The following is a 20,440-nucleotide window of genomic DNA, read 5'->3' as shown; positions in this document are numbered from 1 at the left end:
CCCCCGACCCCACCCAAGCCTAAGCCTTGGTCTGAGTCTCCCGAGCTTCCTGGTGCCTTGGGTCATCTTTCACTGGGAGGGCCCTGAAGATGCAAAGGCAGGTTTGGCCTCTGGCAGAGGCAATGGAGGCACAGGACCTCCCCTTGGTGAACTTTCCAGAAACTGGCCACTCTCACTCTGGGGTCTCAGAACCCAGAGTGGTGTCTGATCCCTTCCAGGGGGGTCAGGCCTGATGAGCCCTTGTCTCCCTCGTGTCACGCCCCACATTAGTCAGAGACTGAAGACCAGAGCCCAGGGCGGGTGTTGGGGGCTTCCCGCGGCCGTCACACTGCTCATAAGGGATGAAGGGCTTGGCCCCGGAGCCGGCTCTGGGGTCCCACAGTCCCAGCTGCCTGACCCTGGGCAAGTCCCTGCCCTCTCTGAGTCTCAGCTCCCCAGTCTGTCACATGGAGGGGACCCCTCCTCATTGCCCAGCGAGCAGCTTGTTTCTCTCTTGACCCTGGAGGTAGATCTTGTGTTCAGTCCACATTCACGCTAAGAGGCCGAGACTCTGCGTGGTCAGGGCAGCAGGTCAGGGTGTGACCCCAGGCCGCCAGGCTCCCGAGCCGGCCTCGCTTACCCCGGGTTGGCTCTGATCTGGCCCCGGGTACAAGATAGACGCGCTCAGGAAACCATCGGGAACCCAGCAGGGGAGAGGCCGTTGACCACAGGGCCTTGGCACCACAGGCCACGCTCCCCGCTGAAGAAAGGCGCTTTGAGGTGGCATCTGTGTGGCCTGCAGCCCTTGTCTCACATTCCATGGATTTTTGGCCCGACTTGGGCTTGGCCGCCTGGGGCTGGTTGTTCTGCAGCCTGGCAGGAGCTGCAGGCACAGAAGTGCCCGCCTGTGCAGAGGGGCTTCTCCCGCGCTCCGTGTCACCTCCTCCAAGCCTCTTTGCCTTGGTCTTTCTGCAGCCGAGCACCCTAGAAGCAGTTTCCGCCGGGAACGTGCAGGGCAAGGGGGGTGAGTTTCCGCTGGGGGGCACCGTGTCGCGTCTGGAAGTCCTGGCCAGCCCTGGAGTCTGTGGCCGTCTTGGTCTCTGGAGGGACTTGGGCAGATCGCCCGCTGAGCCACTTGATCCTGAGCCTCCTCTCTCGGCCTCTCCCCTTCAGTGCAGGGGGTCTGCCAGCACCCGAGGGGTGTGGGGGGGGCCTGGCTCCCTGGAGAACCTCCTTGTCTTCCTGCCAGCCCTGCCCCCTCCCCCTCACCCACCTTACCTCCCTCTCCCCTGCTGTCCTCCCCCCCCCCCCCCCCCCGCTCCTGCTTCCCCCTCCCCCCTCCTCGCCAGCCTGCAGGTGCAGCGTTCCTGTAGGTCCTGGGGGCGCTGAGGAACAGGGACTTGTCCAGCGCCAGGGCCTGGGTGCACGGAGCGCAGCACGACCCAGCCGGGTGCTGTCCTTGAGGAGACACGGCCCTTGTGGCCCCCGGCTCCGGGACCACCCCTGGCACGGGCAGGACCCCTCTGGAGCAGAAGGGGCTTGTCAGTGGGGGGCTGTTAGAAAGGAAGGTGATGCGTTGCCACCAGGACCCGTGCAGAGTGCTGCGCGGCGGTTTTGGGCAGATGCCATCACGGGCTCGAGTCCTGGCCCCACTACCGGTGATCCCTGTGATCTGAGCAAATTCCAAGGCCGCCTTATGCCTCAGTTTCCTCTTCGGTACACCGGGATGACAGCAGGCCCTCGCTCCTGACGTGAGCTGAAACAAGACAGGCTAATCTGACAAGCGGCAGTGTCGGCAGAGAAGGAGCCAGCACAGTGCAGGCACACAGCTGTGAGGTCAGGACACACCCCTCTTCAGGATATCCCTGGAGTCCGCATGAGGCAGGCCTGAGCTCCTGAAATGCTCCCAGACCATGCAGAGGTTGAGGGGCCCTGGTGATGCCACTTGGGGGTGCGGGGAGTGACATTTTTTTCATTCACAAATACCTACTGGGTTCCCCTAGTGTGACTGGCCAAGGACCCGACCCCAGCGGGAGACACAGATGCAAGCCCAGCCAGAGGCCCCCAGCCAGAGGCGGGAGGGGGAGGGGAGAGGCGCCTGAGCAGGTGGCAGGTGAGCGCCTGGGCCTCCCTGGTGCTCCGAGATAAAGGCTGAAGGGCTTGCTGAGATCTTTCTCCTCCATGGTTCCCTGGAGGTGTCCCTAAGGGCAGAGGATGGTGAACATGTCACCCCGAGGGGTCTGGGGGTGCAGCCTGGAGCAGCTGCAGAGCCTGCAGGAGTCTCCGGTTTTATCTGAAAATTCATGCGCATTTTACATTCTGTTCCTTCTCGATCTGGCTTATAGTCTCGCTGGCATCTCCCCCTGAGTGCCAGGCTGCCTCGCCTGTGTTTGTCTGTCCTGGGGCTCTTCACAGCCAGCCCTCTCTGTGTCACCTTGAGGGGCGCGCCCGTGGGGGAGTGCCCACACAGATGGTGGGGCGCTGCTGTGGGGGCTGTGGTCCCATCTGCATTTTAGGAAGTGGCCCTTGTGGCCCAGGTGGAGGAGGGGCACCTGCCCCGCAGGAGGTGTGCTCTGCCCTGAGCTTAGCAGGGGTGGCGGGGAGAGAGGCCCCAGAAGTACAGGCACAGCCACGTGATGCTGATTCCAGCAAAGAGCAAAGGGGCAAGTCTGTGAGACCCCGGTGTTCTCCTCCTTGGACGTGAGGAGGAACTCCGTAAAGTGCCAGGTTTGTGGGGCCCAGCCAGTGTTTCGGTGATTTCACAAGCGGGAGACTGCAGGGTGCTGGCCCCTGCCCGCTTGAGCTGGGTACCTTCTGCTGTGGCCTCACGCTGTGCACGGGAGAGCATTTGGGGGACGGGCGGTGTGGGGTGGACACAGGGAGAAGGGGTGCTGGATGCCGGCATGCAGGTTCCAGAGGTTCGGGGTGCCTTTGACAGCAAAACTGGGGGAAAAGGGACAAGGGCCAGGCTCAGGGGTGATTGGGGGCTAGATGGACAGCCTTGGAGAAGTCAGGGGGTGTCCCAGAGCCCCCCCCCCCCGAGTCTGGGCGGGCTGGCCACTGGCGCCTGCAGCTGGGGAAGAAAACACCCTGGGGAGGAGGGAGGCTGATTCCGCAGCCCAGGGAGCCCCCGGCAGACCCGCGGGCACCGGCGACAACAGCCCACACTTTCCTTCGGCCCAGCGCATCCATGGGGTGGCCCTCCTGGGGAGAGCGAGAGTCCAGCTTGCCTCTGGGCCTGGGATCTGGCGGGTGAGAGAGACTGGGCGCGGCAGGTGACTGGTTCAAGGTTGCGAGAGGCGGTTGGTCAGGGAGAGAGGCGGCGGCGGCCCATGGCCCGGAGGTGCGCCCTCGGACGGAGGGCTCTGCCCCTGCCTGGAGAATCGTGCCAGACTGTGAGCAGGATCCCCGGACCTTGGCCTTCCGGTGTTTGGGAAACCCCGGCCTAACTAGGACAGACCAACTCAAGGTCTTTCTCTCCTGACCACCCAGGCTGCCTGGGTTAATGTAGGGTCGAGAGTGGGGGACAGAGTCTGGAGGGCAGTGATGTGCAGCGATCCAGGCTTTGGAGTCTGGCGCAGAGGGGCTTGAATCTGGAACCTCCCTTGCTGCCTCGGGGCCTCCCTGCACAGAGCCTCGGTTTCCTCCCCTGTGCAGTGGCAACTGTCCTGCAGCCTAGGCCGGGCAGCACAGTGAGGGGAAGGTTTGTCCCATGGGTGTCCTCTGTGGAGTTCTAGCCCTGCATCTTCTGAGCTGGGTGACCGTGGCGCGTCCCTGACGCTGCGCTTGCGCCCCGGCCCTTGTGAGACGGGTCCAGTGAGGTGCCTCCGTGCGGGGCTGTCTCCAGAACAGGCGTTGGTAAAGAAAGGCCTTGTTTTCTTTTGCAGCCCGTGCTCTCGTGAGGCTGGCATGCAGGATGGCAGGACAGTCCAGCCACATGCCCCATGGAGGGAGCCCGAACAACCTCTGCCACACCCCGGGGCCCGCGCATTCTCCTGACCCTCAGGTAAGCCCATTCCCTTGTCTGCAGTCCCTTGGAGATTCTCCAGGGAACGCGGATCCCTGAATCTGCTTTTTCCAAGATTCCGGCCTCTGGAAGAAGCCCTTTGGTGGCCCCTAGCCAGAGTCTCTTCTTGGATGCTTCCAGCAAAGGTAGCTGAGCGCACTGTCTCAACCAGTCAGCCCTTATTCACTCAGCAACCCTCCTCGAAGCCCTCTCAGTGTCAGGCTCTAGGCTGGGACTCCAGGCCCTGGTCCTGCCCCAGGGGGTTGCACATGAATCTCCCAGGGTCAGTGGGGGTTAGAGAGCAGATGTAGGAAAGAATGAGGAGTCAGGGTCATAGGAGGGAGGCCTTGGGGTCAAAGGGGGGTCCTCACTCTGAGCCCAGTCTGCCTCCCCGTCTGTGCTCTGGCCGCCTCCAGCCTCTCCTAGGCCAGCAGAGCTCTGGGGATGCTGGTTTCCCTACAATGGTCTTGCTCTCTCTGCAGGTCCTTGGAAAGCTCGGCAGCCTTCTGCAGCTTTCTCAAGGTGGCTTCAGGGTTTCTGAGCTGCTCACACCCATGCCTCTGCGCATGCTGTTCCCTGGGCCTGGAGTGCCCTCCCCAAGGCTGCCTCCCAGCCTCGGTCCGCGCTGGTGCTTCAGCGAGCCTCTCCCTCCTCTCTGCTGCCTCCAGCAGCCTGAGTCACACCCCACTTTGGGACTGGTTCCTGGGCCCCCTCCCTCCATGGAAAATCCTGCAGGGTGGGGTTTCACCTTGGCACTGTTCCAGGCAGACCCAGAGCAGTCCCTCAGTGCTGCTGAGTGGGTGAAACAGGGGCCTGTGGTGCTTACGCACGAGACAGACTCAGGTCTGCTCTTAAGGACAGCACAGCTTCACGGGAGAGAAAGATAGAAACAGAGCAGAAGAAACTCAGGGGCCCGTGGAGCTCCAGAAAGACATCTGGGCCAAACTAGGGGGCCAGAGAGACTTCCTTGAGGAAGTGGCATGCCATGGAGAGGACAGAAAACCTGCTGGGCAGGCGGGCCAGGACCAGATGCTGCCAGGGCCTGGGGACAGCCTGATAACGATAAAAAGTAATACCCAGATATGAGACTTCCTGAGCCAGTTTCTAATTGCCTGGTCCCTTTTGGAGGACTTCAGATGGGCTGGTGTTTGAGCTATTTGGGCAGGGTTGCCCTGTACAGTCACACAGGTTATACACTGCACAAAACTGACCCAGGAGGCAGGTGAATCTGAAATCCTTCTGCACCTGAACTGTCATCAAGTCATATTCTTTGGTGCAGAGCTGCCTGAGCTCAAGAGAAGGGGTGACTCTGCAGACTCACACCGAGCTGACATAGGCACTAGTAGACACCGTGCATATGGGGAAAGGCTGTGCATGCACACATGTGAGCAGTTGCCCAGGGTCCAAGCATTTCTCCGTTCTCCCCGCTCTCCATTCCCATTACTGCCTGGGAAGCAGGGACCCCTCTCCCAGGTGGGATCTAGAGAAGCAGATCCCAGGAAGCTGGGAAACCCGCAGACACTGCTGGTCAGAATCCACCAGGACGTATCACTGATGGCTGGTGGCGGTAGGGCCTCCTCGGCTAATGTAGCAATTTGTCATATTAAGTCATTCACTAGCAATTGAGTCCCCCTTGATTAATCTCCCAGAATTAGCCAGTTGCATTTTGAGCAATTAGGGTTAATTGCAGCCTCATTTGGCAGAGGAGAGAGCCCCATAATTATTTCAGGAACAAGGCAAGGGGCCGGTGGGCTGCGGTGGCAGCAACGTCCTTGGCGTTTGTCGCACATGTTGGAGTGGGTAATGACATAGTTAAGTGTAATTAGATACGATTACTCAGCACTGGGCAGCGGCTGTTGGTGAAGATGCCCCCATCCCACCAGCATCTGGCTGGTTTTGCAGAACTGGGCATAGCAGCACTGACCCGAGAACGCTGCAGGTTGGAGAAGGAGTGACTCTTTCCCTCCTGACGCGCTGGTATTTAGACGCCACCTGGGGAGACAGCCCATCCCAATCTTGCTTGTTTCAGGATACAGAAATACCTCAAACTGAGGACAGAGGCATTTTCTTTTTTTATGGCAGGAAATTGCTGTATCCCTGAAATCATCCTTCAGGCAGATCAATGCTGTGCTGTGGACCAGGCCGGCTCAGCATGCAGCTCCATCCCCCACCCCACCCCCACCCCCCCACCCCCGCCAGGTGACACTGGTGTCTCAGTTTCCTCATCTGTCAAATAGGGCCATGAAGGTAAAGTCCAACATGGCATCCAATATCGTGGGTGTGGAGGGAACGGCATGCCATTGATCTTATTCTTATATTTTCAAATCTGTCTTCTTTTCACAGTGCAGAAAGAACAGCTTAGCAAACACTTAGATTCAGGGTTCTGTTAACCTTTGAGCCCAAGGCTAGTGGTTTGATGATTTCAAGGAACTGTCTCTCTTTGGGAGCTGTCAACATATAAAGCATGTTTGTTGAACCCGGCAGAATCATATGTGAAATTCATGTGTACTCGGGACAGCGGAGTGTGCTTGCTTTTAGTGAGATTTCTAATGAGTGAATGAAGTTGAGAACAATTGCTCAAAGTGCCCCAGTGCTTTCGGAACATTTCCATCGGGAATGAAATACAGGACTCAGCGGATCCTGTAAGAGCCACGTGCATTTCCAAGAAGGAGAAAGGTGTTCTTGCCCGAGAAAGCCCTGGCTAATGTATCTTCCATCTGGAAACTCTTGCAGACCTGCTTGGGACATGCCAAGTTCACTTGTATTCAGCTCTATTCTGAGAAGAACGTGCTGACTTTGCAGGGAACAGGGACACCCACAATGTGTGGGGCAAAATCTCCATGAAAATCTTCCCAAAGCATCGGTGATAGTGAGATAAGATTTAATGACCAAAATATTAGTGGCCATTAAAATTCAAGAAGTGTTTGCAAGTTAGTTATAAATTCAACAAGTCTTTGTCTCGGGGCTGCTGGGGAGCCCACATGGTATTCTCAGATGCTGAGGGCCCAGGGCTTTGAAAGCTCAGAAAGGCAATGACATGGGGGCCGGTGACGAGCAGGCGTTTGGGGCAGGACGGGAAGTAGAGACTGTTCCAGGAGGAGGACAGTGCACGGTGTAGGTCCCAGATATGACGGGGCGGGGCAGGCCTAGTCGGATCAGAAAGCGATTAAATACCGTGCTTCGGTGAGGAGGGGTGGCTGGTGTACAAGGCCTGTATCCATGCCGTGTCGTCTGGAATAGAACTGGTAGCAAACGGGTCATCCATAATAGGTTCTAAGCTGACAAGGGAGTCTGGGTTTTAGAAGCTCACGGATCCCTGATTTTGAGGCACAAGTAAGACGAAAAGAGCTAAGGAGGCAGCTGCCTCCCCCAGGAAAGAAGATGCCTCTGCCTTAACTGACCAACACAGGAAGGAAGAATTCCAGAGACTTCCACAGGAAAACCAATGCATTTGGTAACCGAAGGGACGAGGGAGAAAGGTGAAGGAGCGTCCAGCTCCTGGCACGGTGGCCGATCCCCTGCCAGCCTCACCTTGTTAGTGGCTGGAGCTGGGTCCAGATTGTCTATTGCACAGGCTCCAGCTCGGCTTCCTCTCACCTCAGCTTATGAGAATCGTCCTGGGGGAGCCATAGACCGGAGATGATTTTAGGTTTTGTGATGGGGCCTTTCATCCATGCTTTGGTGTCCCGGTCACTGTCCGCACGGGGGAGCAGAGTGCAGACCCCTGGGCTGGGACACAGGGTGGTGGAGGGACCAACAGCAGGATGCTGGCACTTGCCTCGTCAGAAGCGACCCAGAGAAGCCCCTTCTCCAAACTCCATGGTGTAGGGGAGGGAGCTGAAATAAGCAGCTTGTCCCTTCTGCTCTCAGAATCCCTGTAGCTTCTCTGGCCCCACTAGGCCCTCGAGAGGCAAGATTGACTTTTGGCCTGAAATTAGCCAGGTCATGGGGAGCTGAACAGGGTTGGCCTCGTGGAGAGTGTGGCGCCAGGGGCCCTTTGTAAAGCGTGCCCTTCCTTTGTGCCACATGGATTGAAAACACATCGCTGTGTACACATACACCAAATCCATTAGAACTTCCCTGCACACGATGTCAGATGTCTTTAAAGGTGAAATTCGTTTACAGGAAATGTCATTCTGATGAAGTGTGCTTTTTAAAATCATAGGAACAGTTGCCTTAAAATTAATGATGCATTGCAAATATCAGGGAGAAAAGACCCATCCAGTGTAAAGATGATTAAAATTCAGGTCAGAAGTCTGACTTAGTCAGGCTAAATTTTTTAATGAGATTTCAGAAAATTAATTGGGCGAATGCATTTTTATTCTTTTAACATATAATTCTATGCTCCTGTTTAAAGGCGGGAGGTGGGGGTTGTCCAATGGCTGAGGCTTTATTGTGGTTCAAATATTTTAAACTCAAATTAGCACGAGGTGGAGGGTGTTTGCGGCCTAACTTGATCTGACTGGGAGAAAGGAGCTGGGTTTCTCTGAGCTTCCTGGGGTGAGTGTCCTGGGATGGTCCAAGACGTCCCCCACGCCTTGGCGTGGAAAAGCTGGCAACACTTCCTGGGAGGGTGGGCTTGGGGAGAAAGGCGCCCGACCTTGACTGTCTCCTTGGCCAGGCTTCCTCTGTTGTCCACGGAGTCGTTCTTTGAGCGTCCTCCCTCCTGTCTGAGACACAGTCCTCCCTGGGGCCCACATAGCTCAGCGTCCCTGCTGCCTCCACCTGTCCCTCCACCCATCTCCTCCACCTTCAGGGAGAGCCAAGGGGCCCCACAGCCTGGGAAGGAAAGTGTCCAGTGGTTTATCCCTGTGTCCAGGCCATGGCTCAGCCCTGGAAAGGGAGGCCAGTTGCGCCCGTGGTCTGGCGCGAGCCCCTGGCAACACCCCGGACGACCGTGCAAGGGACGGTGAAGTCAGGAGGGGCTGTCAGCCCACGGCTTCTCCGCGGCTGGGTGACCGTGACGTGGGGGAAGTGGCCCCATGTTGAAGAGCGCCGTGGCCGAGGCAGCGGGAGGGTGTGAGCACGCAGCACGGCACCTGACATCGTCCATGCTGAGAAGATGGCGTGTCACTGGATAATTGTTTTTTTTTTTATTTTAGTTTTCATTTTAGTTTTCACAGAGTTGGAAATAACCCCAGTGCCGACCCGCGCTGGGGCGGGGCTGCTGAGGATGTTGGTGATGACAGCCAGGAACTCTCAGCTGCTTCCCTGGGCCGGCCCCTCGCCTGGCTGGTGTACACGTCCTGCCTCGGCCCATCCCAGCCTCAAGGGAGTAGGTCACCCCGGTGCCCCCCATCGCACCCTGGGATTTTAACCCGAGCCTCTGAGGCCCAGTGTCCGAGTCTCAACTAGCAGCCAGAGCTGCAGCCCACTCTGCCCGGGGGCTATGTTCATGCTCCCCTCCCCCAGGGGGCAGGTCATTAGCTAACAATGATTATTCTGGAACCCCCGTCATGTCATGCACTGTTCTGGGCCTGCCCAGACCCATCAGGACCCTTTCCCCAGAATCATCTCCTGGAATCCTCAGAGAAATGCGGGCCAGGGTTACTGTCCCCCCATCGTGGATGGCCTCACTGGGTGGCAGGAAGGGGTGGTGAGTGGAAGGCCACAGAGAAGCACTTGAGAGAGACCCCCCTCTGGGGGCGAGAGCTCAGTTCACCTTTTCCTTTTCCGCGCGGAGGCCCTGTTGATAAATTGAGGTCTGGGCTCTGCTGGCTCAGGGACTGTGCCTAGGAGCCCTGGGGTGCCCCCCTCTGAGCAGAGGTTACCCTGGGGACGAGGCCACATCCCAACCCCTGCCCAGGCAGTGGCGGCCCTGGAGCCTGCGGGGACTGCGCCCCTGTAACCCCTGCCTCCCCAGAGCACCCCCCTCTAATTAGGTGGAAGGGGTTGTGGTAGGAAATGCAAATCTGGGCCTTCCCTTATCCAGCTGGATGGCACCCCCTGCAGTTCCTGGGGCTGAGGGGGCAGGGGCCGGCCTGTGGGGAGTGGAGCGCTGCAGCCAATGCCCCTTCCCTCCCATGTGGTGAGCAGCAGCAGCCCAACGTCCCCAGAGCGGGACCCTCAGAGATCACGTCCTCCAAACCTTGCACTGGGCCAGGGGGAAACTGAGGCCCAGAGAGCGGAGGGACCTGCCCTGTTCCAAGGAGCAGCACAGCTGCTGAGATCAGCAGGAGGGCAAGTCCCACCTCCCTCTGACGAGCTGTGTGGCCCTGCCTCAGTTTCCTTACTTACAAAATGGTGTTAATAATATTGGTGCTTTGGTGTGTGTGGGGGGGGTGTGGTGTGGAAACACACACCGGAAGAGGTGAAAACTCTACCCTGTTATAAACCAACGGAACCTCAATAAAAATAATCCAGTTTTCACAAAGAGAAATTCATCTTCCAGGTGCTCAACTCAGTATCGACAATAAGTAACAAAAACGTCATGTAGAGGAAAAAATTAAAATTAAATGAATATGGAAAATGAAAGTGGCATTAACCTTGCTGTGCAAGTAAGTCACGGGACCCTTCCAAGCGAGGGCCAATGCTGGCGCACAGTAGGTGGCTGTCCCTGCCTCCCCTGCGTCTTTCAAAAACACGCCCCGCACTGGCCCTGGGCAGCCAGACCCTCAGCACCAGGACACAGGGGTGCAGCACGGGCCTCACCTGGAGCTGCCGCTGGGCAGGACAGGGCTCAGCGGGCTGACGGATGCGGGGCTGAAGCAAGGAGCTCGGCCAGCCACAGGGTCCTGGGGGAAAAGTCCAGGAGGATTCTGAGTTGGGAGGCTTCACACTACACACAGGATGGCTCTGGAGCCCCTGTCCTGAGTTCAAATCCCAGCTTTGCCATTACTGGGGTCACGGCCTCAGTTTCCACAAATGGGCATAGCAGTGATGTCTATTCACTCATGGGGTGAAGCATGCAGTAGGTGCCCAATAAACGCTCGCTCTTCTTAGGTGGGTAGGTAGACTGGTGTTACTGAGATCTGACCTGGTCCTGGCGGCCTCACCTGGAGGCTTAGTCGTGGGCCCAGTGCCGGTGCCGGAGAGTCATCATGAGGCTCGGCATACAGTCATCCAGCGCACAGACTCAGAGTGTCAGGCCACGGCTTTGTTTTTTGGTTTTTGTTTTTAAGACTTATTTTTATTTATTTATGCATAAAAGAGCTGGGGTACAGGCCAGAGGTACAGGGGAGTGACAGGATTCACCAGAGACAGAGTGGGGAACAGAACAGGCAGATCGACTGAAATACACTGCTCAGGGGAGCAGCGGGGAGTCAGGAGAGGTCTGCTGCGCCATGTGGGTAGCTCCCTGGCCGGGAATTGAACTCATGCTGCAGTGGCTGGCGATAGCTTGATAGCACTGAGACTGCAACCCCTGCGCCACCAGGGAGGCTCCCCTACAGGTATTTTTACACCATCCCAGGAGAGGAAGCTGCCACTTACCATGGTGACTTACAGGGTTTGGCTGGGGGGCAGGGGGTCCACATGTGGGGTCACAGGACAAGTGAGAGAACAGTGCAGGGGGTGAGGGTGCTGGGGGGCAGCAGCCTCCTCGGTGCCTCCTCTGCAGAGGGAAGTCGTCTGGCTTGTGCAAGGGAGGGGTTTGGAGACCCCCAGGGGGCCTTGGAGGCTCTGAGAGTGGGGCTGGCCAGCAGAGTCTCTCGTTCATCCTCAGGGGTGCTGCTGGGGTTCCAGAAGGTGTTGGGGTCCCAACCCTCCACTCCAGCCTGACACCCTGACACCCTCTGTCGCTTCCCTCCAGAGGCACCCGAACACCCTGTCTTTTCGCTGCTCGCTGGCTGACTTCCAGATTGAGAAGAAGATAGGCCGAGGGCAGTTCAGCGAGGTGTACAAGGCCACCTGCCTGCTGGACAGGAAGACGGTGGCGCTGAAGAAGGTGCAGGTGAGCCAGGGGACCAGAGGGGCTAAGCTGCATCCCTGCAGCCAGCTTCTCCCCCAAACCCTGTGCTTCTGGGCCCTCCCCTCCCCTCCGTCTGTAGGGAGGGGAGCTAGCACCTGACTGAGCTACAGGGAGAATCAGGCGGGCTATGAAAACTCTGCGAATTATAAAGGGAATGGAAAATGAGCATGCACTGAGCACCTGCTGTATACCAGCTCCTGGCAGCAGCCTATGGGGAGGGATTGTCATCCCGTCTTTCACGTGGAAAAAGGGTGCAGTCGGAGCAACTGGCCAGGGTCACAGCTGAGACTCGACCCCCGTCCTGACGACCCTGGTACCCACCTCACTGGTTGGGCCTTCCCAACCTCTGTGTCCCTCCTCAGCGGGGCAGGGAGGCCAAGCAGATGGGTTTCAGAGCAGCCGTGGCCAGCCAGGAAGCAATTCAGGCAGCGCCCCCGAGCCACTTTGCTGCAGGAAATGGCTCTAAGCCTGCCAGCAGCTTCCCGTGGCCCTCGCCCCGCTCTTTTGTCCTTAAAGAGTGAGATGAACAGCCTGGGCAGAGGAGGCCCCATGGAGAAGGCAGCTCAGGTGCCCGGGCAGGGGAGAGGGTGGGAGAGAGTGGAGAGCAGCGGGTGCTGGAGGAGAGCCCCGTCTGTGCTCTCCGCATGCAGAGGGGCTCACCGGGCTTTGTCTTTTTTTTTCGGGGTGGGGGGGTGTGCGTGCGTGCGCCATGATGGCTTTTGGGGGGTAGAGGTGACCTTCTCTTACGTCCTGTGAGTTGGAAGGTGCCAGGAGCACCACCCCCCTGAGCAGCCGAGGGCCTGGGCGGGAGGGACCTGGGCTCGGGACCCCACTTTCTTGCTCTGTCCACACCTGTGCGGTCAGGCTGTTGGCCCCACTTGGCGGGGTGAAGACTGCAGTGCCCAGCCTGCCGCGTGCCCCCGAGCGCCTCACAAGCACCACGCTTTTCTGGGCCGCAGTCTCCCCGTAAGTCGGTGACATTAACTGCTGCCCCGGGGAGCCCGCAGAGCAGCCAGTCTGGCGCCTGCCAGGTGGGGCTCCGGTGGGCGGAACCATTGCCCTGACTGGGCCTGAGGAGTCGCCAGGAGAGCCAGGCCCCATCCTGGCGGTTCCGTGGGGAGCTGGGGGACAGTTTTAATCCCCACTTCTCTCTTTCCTCTCGCCCAAGATATTCGAGATGATGGACGCCAAGGCCAGGCAGGACTGCATCAAGGAGATCGGCCTCCTGAAGGTGAGCATCCTGCCCCCAGGCCAGGCCACACCCCGGCTGTCCCAGCTCAGAGCCCGTGAGGTTTGGGGTGATGCCCCGCTTGTTGGGGTGCAACAAGCGACTTCATTTTCTTGTGGCCACGCAGCCCTCAGGGTCCCCGAACTGTTGTGCTTGCCCCACATGGACCCGCCTGAGATGGCGGCGCCCAGCTCGGAAGTCCTCGCCCCGCAGGCACCCAGGCGCGGCCAGCAGCGGCCTGCCCGGGCCTTGGCTGGGCGGGAGCGGGCTGGGCCTTGGGCGGGGCCGCCGTCTCTGCTCCCCCCACCCTGCCCCTCCTCTCGCCGTCTTTTCTCTCCGTCTTTCTTTAAATTTCCAAGTGGCCTTTTAATATTCAGCCCCGGCGTGCTTTGCTTTGCTTTGCTTTGCTCCCCCATCTTGTTGCTGCCGCCAGGAGGCGCTAGCTGCCGGGGAGCTCGGGGTGCTGCCGAGACCAGCCATGCAGCCTCCGGGGTGTGGAGGCCCCCAGGGAGCCTGGGCTGTCATCTCTTGGGCTCTTCCCCACGAGGAAGGCAGGACGCACAGCCAGGGACGGTCCCTCTGCGGACAGGAGTCCTGGCTCAGCAGCGCGGGGCCGACTGCGCTGGGCGGTGGCAAGGACAGACGCGCCAGGCAGGGCGGCCCCGGGGGTGGGCTGGTGCCACAGGCTTCCGCGCTGGACTCCTGGAGTCAGAGACAACAGAACTTCCCGGACTATCTCTGAGCCTGCCCCAGGCAGCTTGGTCCTGGGGCTCTCTCCCTGCGCCCCAGACTTGACACTCTGACAGGAGGAGGAAAGTACAAGCACCGGGGTCCTGGGGGCTTGGCTTCACGCCATGTCACCCAAGCAAGCAACTTGGCCCCAGCCTCAGTCGGCCCGTCTGCTCAGTGGGAAGCTCTCCTGTCTCACAGGGTGTGGGTAGATCGAGAGAATTAAATATAGTGTCTGAAGAGGGTCTGTTCTCTCGGGGCATCCTCCGGCCCATGAGAGAGAACTTGCTCAGCGGTTTCATGAAGTGGGGCTGCTGGTAGCAGTGGCGCCCCCTGAAGCCCAGCTAGGCAATGTCAGCTTAGTGGTTGGTTCTTCAGGGCCCTGCCTGGGCTCTCAGTAGTGGGGAACTCCTAGTAGTGGGGGGACAGGCAGGCAGCAGATGGGCAAGCTGGACCTGCTGGGGAGAGGCATTCCGTGCCTCGCCCCGGTCCTGGTGCTGCCAAGGGCCTCGAATATGGGCTTCAACTGCGGACACACCCCTTCTAACTGGCCCTGTGGCCATGGGCAAGCCGTTGACTGCTGGGGCCTCATTTTCCTTGCTGTGAAAGGGGATAATGGCAACTGTGCTGTCTGCAGGGGGCTGGGGTCAGAAGATGCTCTGGAAGGATGCCGGGTGGCGCTTGGGGTGTGGAAATGTGGAAATGCCCCTGAGAGGCAGCCTAGTCTCCCCACTTAGAGCCTTGCCGGCAATGCCAACCCCTTTCCAGAAGGCCAGCCAGCCTCCCCGCCTGCCATGGGAAGTCACCAGGATGGGCCAGGGCACGAGGTGTTTCCTACAAAACAAAGGGAAAGATGGTTCCCAGAGGGGCCACAAGGCAGACCCGAAACCCAGAACCTCCCAGGGCAGAGGCTGGCGGACGACACCAGGAGACGGGCAGGGAGAGTCACAGACTTACACGTTCAGCCCCTTTTGAGCACCTGAGTCTCAGCTCTGCACGGCCAAGAGAAATAGCCCGTCTCCCAAGCATCACACCCAGTTGGCAGGTGCAAGATGGCTGCCCCACGTTGCCAGGCCGCTGGCTGCCAAGTGCAGGCCTTTTCCCAGGCACCCACCTCTCAGCAGCAGCCAGCGCCCATTCAGGCCGCCAGCGGGTGCCAGCCTGGGCAGGTGCCGAGGCCGGCCTTCTCTCATCGGTTCTGCTCTCCCTCTTTCTGGGCAGCAACTGAACCATCCAAACATCATCAAGTATTTGGACTCGTTCATCGAGGACAACGAGCTCAACATCGTGCTGGAGCTGGCTGATGCGGGCGACCTCTCGCAGATGATCAAGGTGAGGCTCCCGGCGGGGCAGGATCAGAGGCCACCAGGGTCAGGCAGCCCTCCCGACCCCGCCTTCAGGCTCAGCCGCGGCCCAGGAGGGGCCCTGCCTGCCCTGTCCCCCCACACATTGCCAGAGTAGCTTTTTCTTCCTATTAGCCTCAGGGAAGCTCATCTCGAGCGTCCTGGAGAGCACAAAGCAAGACGAAGGTGATGCCTGGACAGGCCCAGAGGCTGGGAGGGGTCAGCTGTGGGCAGAAAGGGCCCCGTACCCAGCCCCTCCACACAGCCTGCCCGCGGGTCCTTGTGTCACTGCTCCTGCCTCACTAAGGAGGGGGTAGAAGCCCATGTCGGGCAGATGCAGCTCATGGAATCTGGGAAAGCATCTGTGGGTCCCACGGCCTCTTTTTACAGAAAGAAAACAGCCAGGTTAAGAGATTTGCCTGAGGATACCCAGCATGGGGGTACAGAGCCGTGCCTGAGGCCCAGGTCTCTTTCCTGGTCTGTGACATCCGCAAAACGATGAACACACGCTAAGTCCTACGCTGCAGGCCCAGCGCCCCGTCTGGCTCTGCACCCCGCAACTGTCTGCTCCCCTCAACTCAACTCCTGGGGCCCAGAACCAGCCGCACTATGGGTCTGGACTCAGGGACCCCGCAGCTTCCCCAATGGAGCACTTAGTGTGGCCACAGCCCTGCTGAGCCCACGTGCCGTTCCCGCATCCGCAGTGTCCTCACATAGGAAGGCTCAGCCCGGTTTATTCACCTGCCTGAGGCAGCACAGCCTCCAAATGGGATTCCAAGGCCACCCCGCTCCCTGCTCCCCCCCTCGAGACCCTCCCCCCTACTGGCTTGAAATTCTGCAGGCCACTGCTGGGCACCCAGTGTGTCTGCTCCCGGGGCTTCACCCTGCTCCCAGGCACTCTTGCAGATGGAACCAGACACAGATTCTGTGTTTCCCTCCAGGCACCAGGGACTGAGCAATTGCTCGTGCTTGCTCTTCTGAAATTTGGCTCCTAGGAATACGGGCATCGCTGGGAAGCCGCATTACTTGAGCTGTTATCATCTGCTTTTATTTTTTTGTTGACATATTAATGTGTTTTCAGGGATGTTAATTTCCACACAGATCCCTGGTGGGAACAGATGTGCTATATCATGTCTCAGTTCTGCCTGCCCCCCTACTTTGTTTCTCCTTCATGTTTCTTTCTCTCTCCCTAACACACATGCATCCAGCACCCACTGTGTGCCAACCTTCTGTACCCAGACCTCTGCTGGTGGCACCTAGGGGTGCCGCCAGCAGAGGTCCTGCCCTCCGGGAGCTTGCCATAAACTGGAGCAAGCTTCTCCTCCAAAGAAGGCTTCCTGGAGGAGGTGACACCTGAGCTGAGACCTGAGGGGGTATGGACAGGACAGCTAATGCAGGAGCTTAGGAGGTTGAGAAACCCAGGGGTGCACAAAGTGTTTGGTCCAAATGACACTGTGTAAGGTTTAGGGGGAGCCCTGGCAGGCAGGGCCTCCTGTCCCAGCTTAGGGCTGGATTTTGTCCCAAGGTCAGTGAGAGGCTCTCTAAGGCTTAAGGCAGAGAGTGAGCCTTGTGTTCTAAAAGAAAGACCGGATACAAGGCATGGTACCACTCCTCCTGGAGTCTCCTTACCCCTCGCCCCTCCCTCCTGCTGCAGGGCCTCATGGGATGCTGCCCCTGCAGGTGGGAGAGGCAGGCAGGAACAGACCCTCAGCCCGGAGTCAGACACACCAGTTGCATGACCTCGGGCAGGGGTCAGTGTCCCTGTCCCTAATGCCCCTTCACAGTCCCTGGGCTTGGTAGGACCCCGGTTTCCTGTCTCTCTCACTCTCTAGCCACCTCTGGGATTTTAGGGGAGCAGAGACCTCTCTAGGGTCTCACCCCAGGGCAGCACCGTTGTCACCCCAGCAGGCCGGCCTGGGGCCATGGCCCCACAGCCCACAGCCTCGGGGCTAAGCAGACTGGGTGCCGGCATTATTGATGATAACAATGGTGAAACCAGGAGCCCCTGCAGCCCGAAACCCACCAGAGACTCTGCACCTCCCGCTAAATGTCACGGAGCGTTTATAGGACGTGACATTTAGGAAATCACCACTCACAGCCGTGCGTCCCGCTTAAATGCTGCAATGAGGATTAACTAACATCGCAGCATAAATAACACTCCTGCCCGGCCCACCCTGAGGCTGGGGTGACCGGGGGTCCTGAGTTAGGGGGTCTGCGCTGAGAGCCCAAGGCAGCTCACCCGAGGGGCCCCTTTGCCAGCGTGGAAGCTCCGAAGAGCCTCACAGGGCACTGGTGCCAGGCCAGGGGTGTCCCGCGGCCACAGCCCTGTGAGCTGGAGGTGCCGGGACCAGTGCCCGCTGTGCCTGTCTAGCTGGGTGACCTGAGCTCAGTCCCGCGCCTGGTGGTTACCAGCGTCGTTAGCTAAGAGCTTGGGCTGGCTGCGGCTTCCCTGCCACCCCCTCCCTGCGGCCTGGGCGGGTTGTTCTTTTTGTTTTTTTCCGGAGCATTAAATACGGTTTTTCAGGCCAGGAAGCAGATTCATGCCTGTTGAAACCCAGGGTGGGGTCTACTTGAGAATGGCAAGCACTTGTCCTTGGGATCTCCTGCGCCTGTTGACGGTCACACGGGCTGAGACTGCCCTCTCCGGGACTGGGGGCAGCGGTGATTTTACCACCCAGCGTGTCTAGGGTGCCCCCCTGCTGGGCCAAGCCAGGCCTGGAGGCAGAGAGAGGTCACGCCAGTCCACTCCAGCAAGGGGCTCCCTGTTGGAGCAGGAGGAGGTAGATCTGAGCCCAGAAGATTCCAGAAAAAAGTGTGATTGAGAGCAGCCTTCTGAATGCACTCCAGGCATCATTCAGCAAACCCCTCCAGACACCCACTTGGGGTCCACCCCCGGAAGCTCACAGCTGGGGGGAGGGGGGAGCAGGTGACCAAGTGGAGGGGGGACAGGTGACCTCGCAGGACAGCGGGACTGAAGCAGAGGGGTGACAGCCCTCCACAGCCCGTCGTCCAGACCTGTCCCTCTCTCTCCCCTGCCCCAGTACTTCAAGAAGCAGAAGCGGCTGATCCCCGAGAGGACGGTGTGGAAGTACTTCGTGCAGCTGTGCAGCGCCGTGGAGCACATGCACTCCCGCCGGGTGATGCACCGAGGTACAGCCCCGAGGACTGGGGGTGCCCCGGGCCCCTGCAAGCAGCCTTCCCTCGCTGCTCCCCAAGTTTGGCTACTCTGTTCCTGGAACAGGTGGCTGTCGAGTGTCTTCCCGTCCTTAGCGGGGCCTTTAGCACACACCCCATCTGACCACTGAGGACAGGCCAGATGGCACCACACCCACTGTCACGCCCCACACCATCCCCCTACAGCCTCTCTCTCCCCCGCAGACATCAAGCCTGCCAACGTGTTCATCACAGCCACGGGTGTCGTGAAGCTCGGGGACCTCGGCCTGGGCCGCTTCTTCAGCTCTGAGACCACCGCGGCCCACTCCCTAGGTAAGGGGGGCCTGCCCACACCCCAGCAGCCCCCGGCGGTCCTGGTGGACTCCATGGGAAGATGGGAAGCCTCTCCCGCAGCCCCTGGGTTGGCTAGTGCAGAAACATGTCTTTGGGCCCTCAGCATCCCCCCACCTCTTTAGAACAGTGACCCAGAGGGGAGCCCCAGTTGGGGCTCCCCTGACTCTCATACCATCTCACACTCTTCCAGGAGAGGGTGACTGAGTGCACCTGTGGAGTGCGGGTGCGTCTGCGCACACGCAGTGGTCCCCTCTTCTCCCTGCTGAGTCTTGCCCCGTCCAGTGCAGCCCACTCGGTCCGGTCCGGGGGGGGAAGGGTTCCTATTGGAGCTGCTTCCAGAATTTGCTTTTAAACAGGCAGTTTTTTGGTTTTTGGTTTGTTTTTTTTTTTTAAGATTTTTTTTTTATACAAGAACTGGGGTTCAGGCCAGATGCGCGGGAGCGTGAGGGGATTCACCAGAGACAGAGCGGGGAGCAGAACAGGCAGACAGACCGAAGGCACTGCTGAGGGGAGCAGCGGGCAAGACGGGAGAGCTCTGCTGCGCCATGTGGGAATCTCCCTGGCCGGCCGGGAATCAAACCCGCGCTGCAGAGGCTGCGGACAGCTTCACAGCGCTGCGCTCAACCCGCTGCGCCACCGGGGAGGCCCTAAACAGGCAGTTTTGAAGCTGTGGGGCTGTGTGCTCCCCAGCTAGGAAGTAACACCAGCCAGACTGTTGGAGCTCGTAGGAGCTGGTGGGACAGGGTGGGAGAAGGCCCTGGAGCTGGCAGGGGGGCCTGGAGCTCCACCTCAGTGGGGGACACCGCCGTTGGCTGCTGCAAGGCAAGATGGGGAGATGTGTGCTTTGGGTTACATAAAGCAATGGCGAGCTTCACAATTTGTGAGCCGGGGACGTCTCTGAATGTGAAACTTGGAGCGATGGACGATGACTTAGAATATAGACACCCCACGGCAGGAGGGTCCCTTAACCTGGACTGTGTAAAACTCTCCACAGAGTGGGCAGAGTGTCTGCTGCTCCTGGAGCCTGTTCCTGGCTCTTGGAGGTGGTGTCTGCAGGGGAAGGTGTTCTAGGCCACAAATAGGAGCTGTGGGGCTGGGTGGGTTAGTCCCCTGAACACCACTGTGCCCCCCACTTGTCTCCACCCCAGTCCCAGCCCCAGCCCGGGTCTCCTGTCTTCCACCCCCAGTGCCTGGCATCTTCTGGGGATGGTGAAGGGCTTTCTGGAAGATCCACTTTGCCCATGGAAACTGTCACTGTCGTACAAGTCCTGATGGCTCAGAGGTGCCCGTGTGTGTCAGCCCACAATTAGGAGAAATGCACCAACTCCAGGGAGTGACCGCCCCAGCTCTTGCAGGGCGTGAGTGCATGTGCCCACCTGTGCACGGGGTGGCTTGACATGCTGCCTGTCTGACCCTGCGGCACAGGTGCCAGGCCTCCTTGGGAGCTGGGCATTTCATGCCCCCTCTCTTAGCTCCAAAGGAAAGGGTGTGAAGGATTCACTGACCTGAGCGCATGACATTTTTTTTTAAAGTATTTTTTTTTAAGATTATTTATTTATACAAGCACTGGGTACAGTCAGAAGCGCGGGAGGGTGAGAGAATTCACCAGAGCCAAGGGGGGAGCAGAGCAGGCAGAAGGACCGAAGTACACTGCTGAGGGGAGCAGTGGGTGCGCCATGTGGGACCCTCGCCCAGCGGCCGGGGATCAAACCGGCGCTGCAGAGGCTGCGGGCAGCTTC

The 20,440-nt window shown here is 59.2% G+C and overlaps 1 protein-coding gene across 3 annotated transcripts in view; it reads left to right on the top strand.

Annotated features, from left to right (window-relative positions):
* The window catches only part of NEK6 (NIMA related kinase 6), a 75,459-nt gene that overhangs the window by 29,677 nt on the left and 25,342 nt on the right, over positions 1-20,440 (top strand). The window contains exons 1-7 of one of the 3 annotated variants that reach the window (XM_037493211.2): positions 8,994-9,581; positions 10,377-10,482; positions 11,736-11,876; positions 13,063-13,125; positions 15,073-15,183; positions 18,236-18,344; positions 18,573-18,680. In XM_037493211.2, the coding sequence (XP_037349108.1) occupies positions 10,441-10,482; positions 11,736-11,876; positions 13,063-13,125; positions 15,073-15,183; positions 18,236-18,344; positions 18,573-18,680 (574 nt within the window). In that variant the 5' untranslated portion in view covers positions 8,994-9,581; positions 10,377-10,440. Of the gene's footprint in view, positions 1-3,866; positions 3,986-8,993; positions 10,483-11,735; positions 11,877-13,062; positions 13,126-15,072; positions 15,184-18,235; positions 18,345-18,572; positions 18,681-20,440 lie in introns of those variants that run through there. The other 2 variants (XM_037493209.2, XM_037493210.2) reach the window with 2 other exon arrangements.

Source organism: Talpa occidentalis, unplaced genomic scaffold (genome assembly GCF_014898055.3).
Source record: "Talpa occidentalis isolate TD23 unplaced genomic scaffold, MPIMG_talOcc4v2.1 talOcc4.7, whole genome shotgun sequence".
Classification (NCBI taxonomy): domain Eukaryota; kingdom Metazoa; phylum Chordata; class Mammalia; order Eulipotyphla; family Talpidae; genus Talpa; species Talpa occidentalis.
This window is presented reverse-complemented; position numbering and strand designations above follow the sequence as displayed.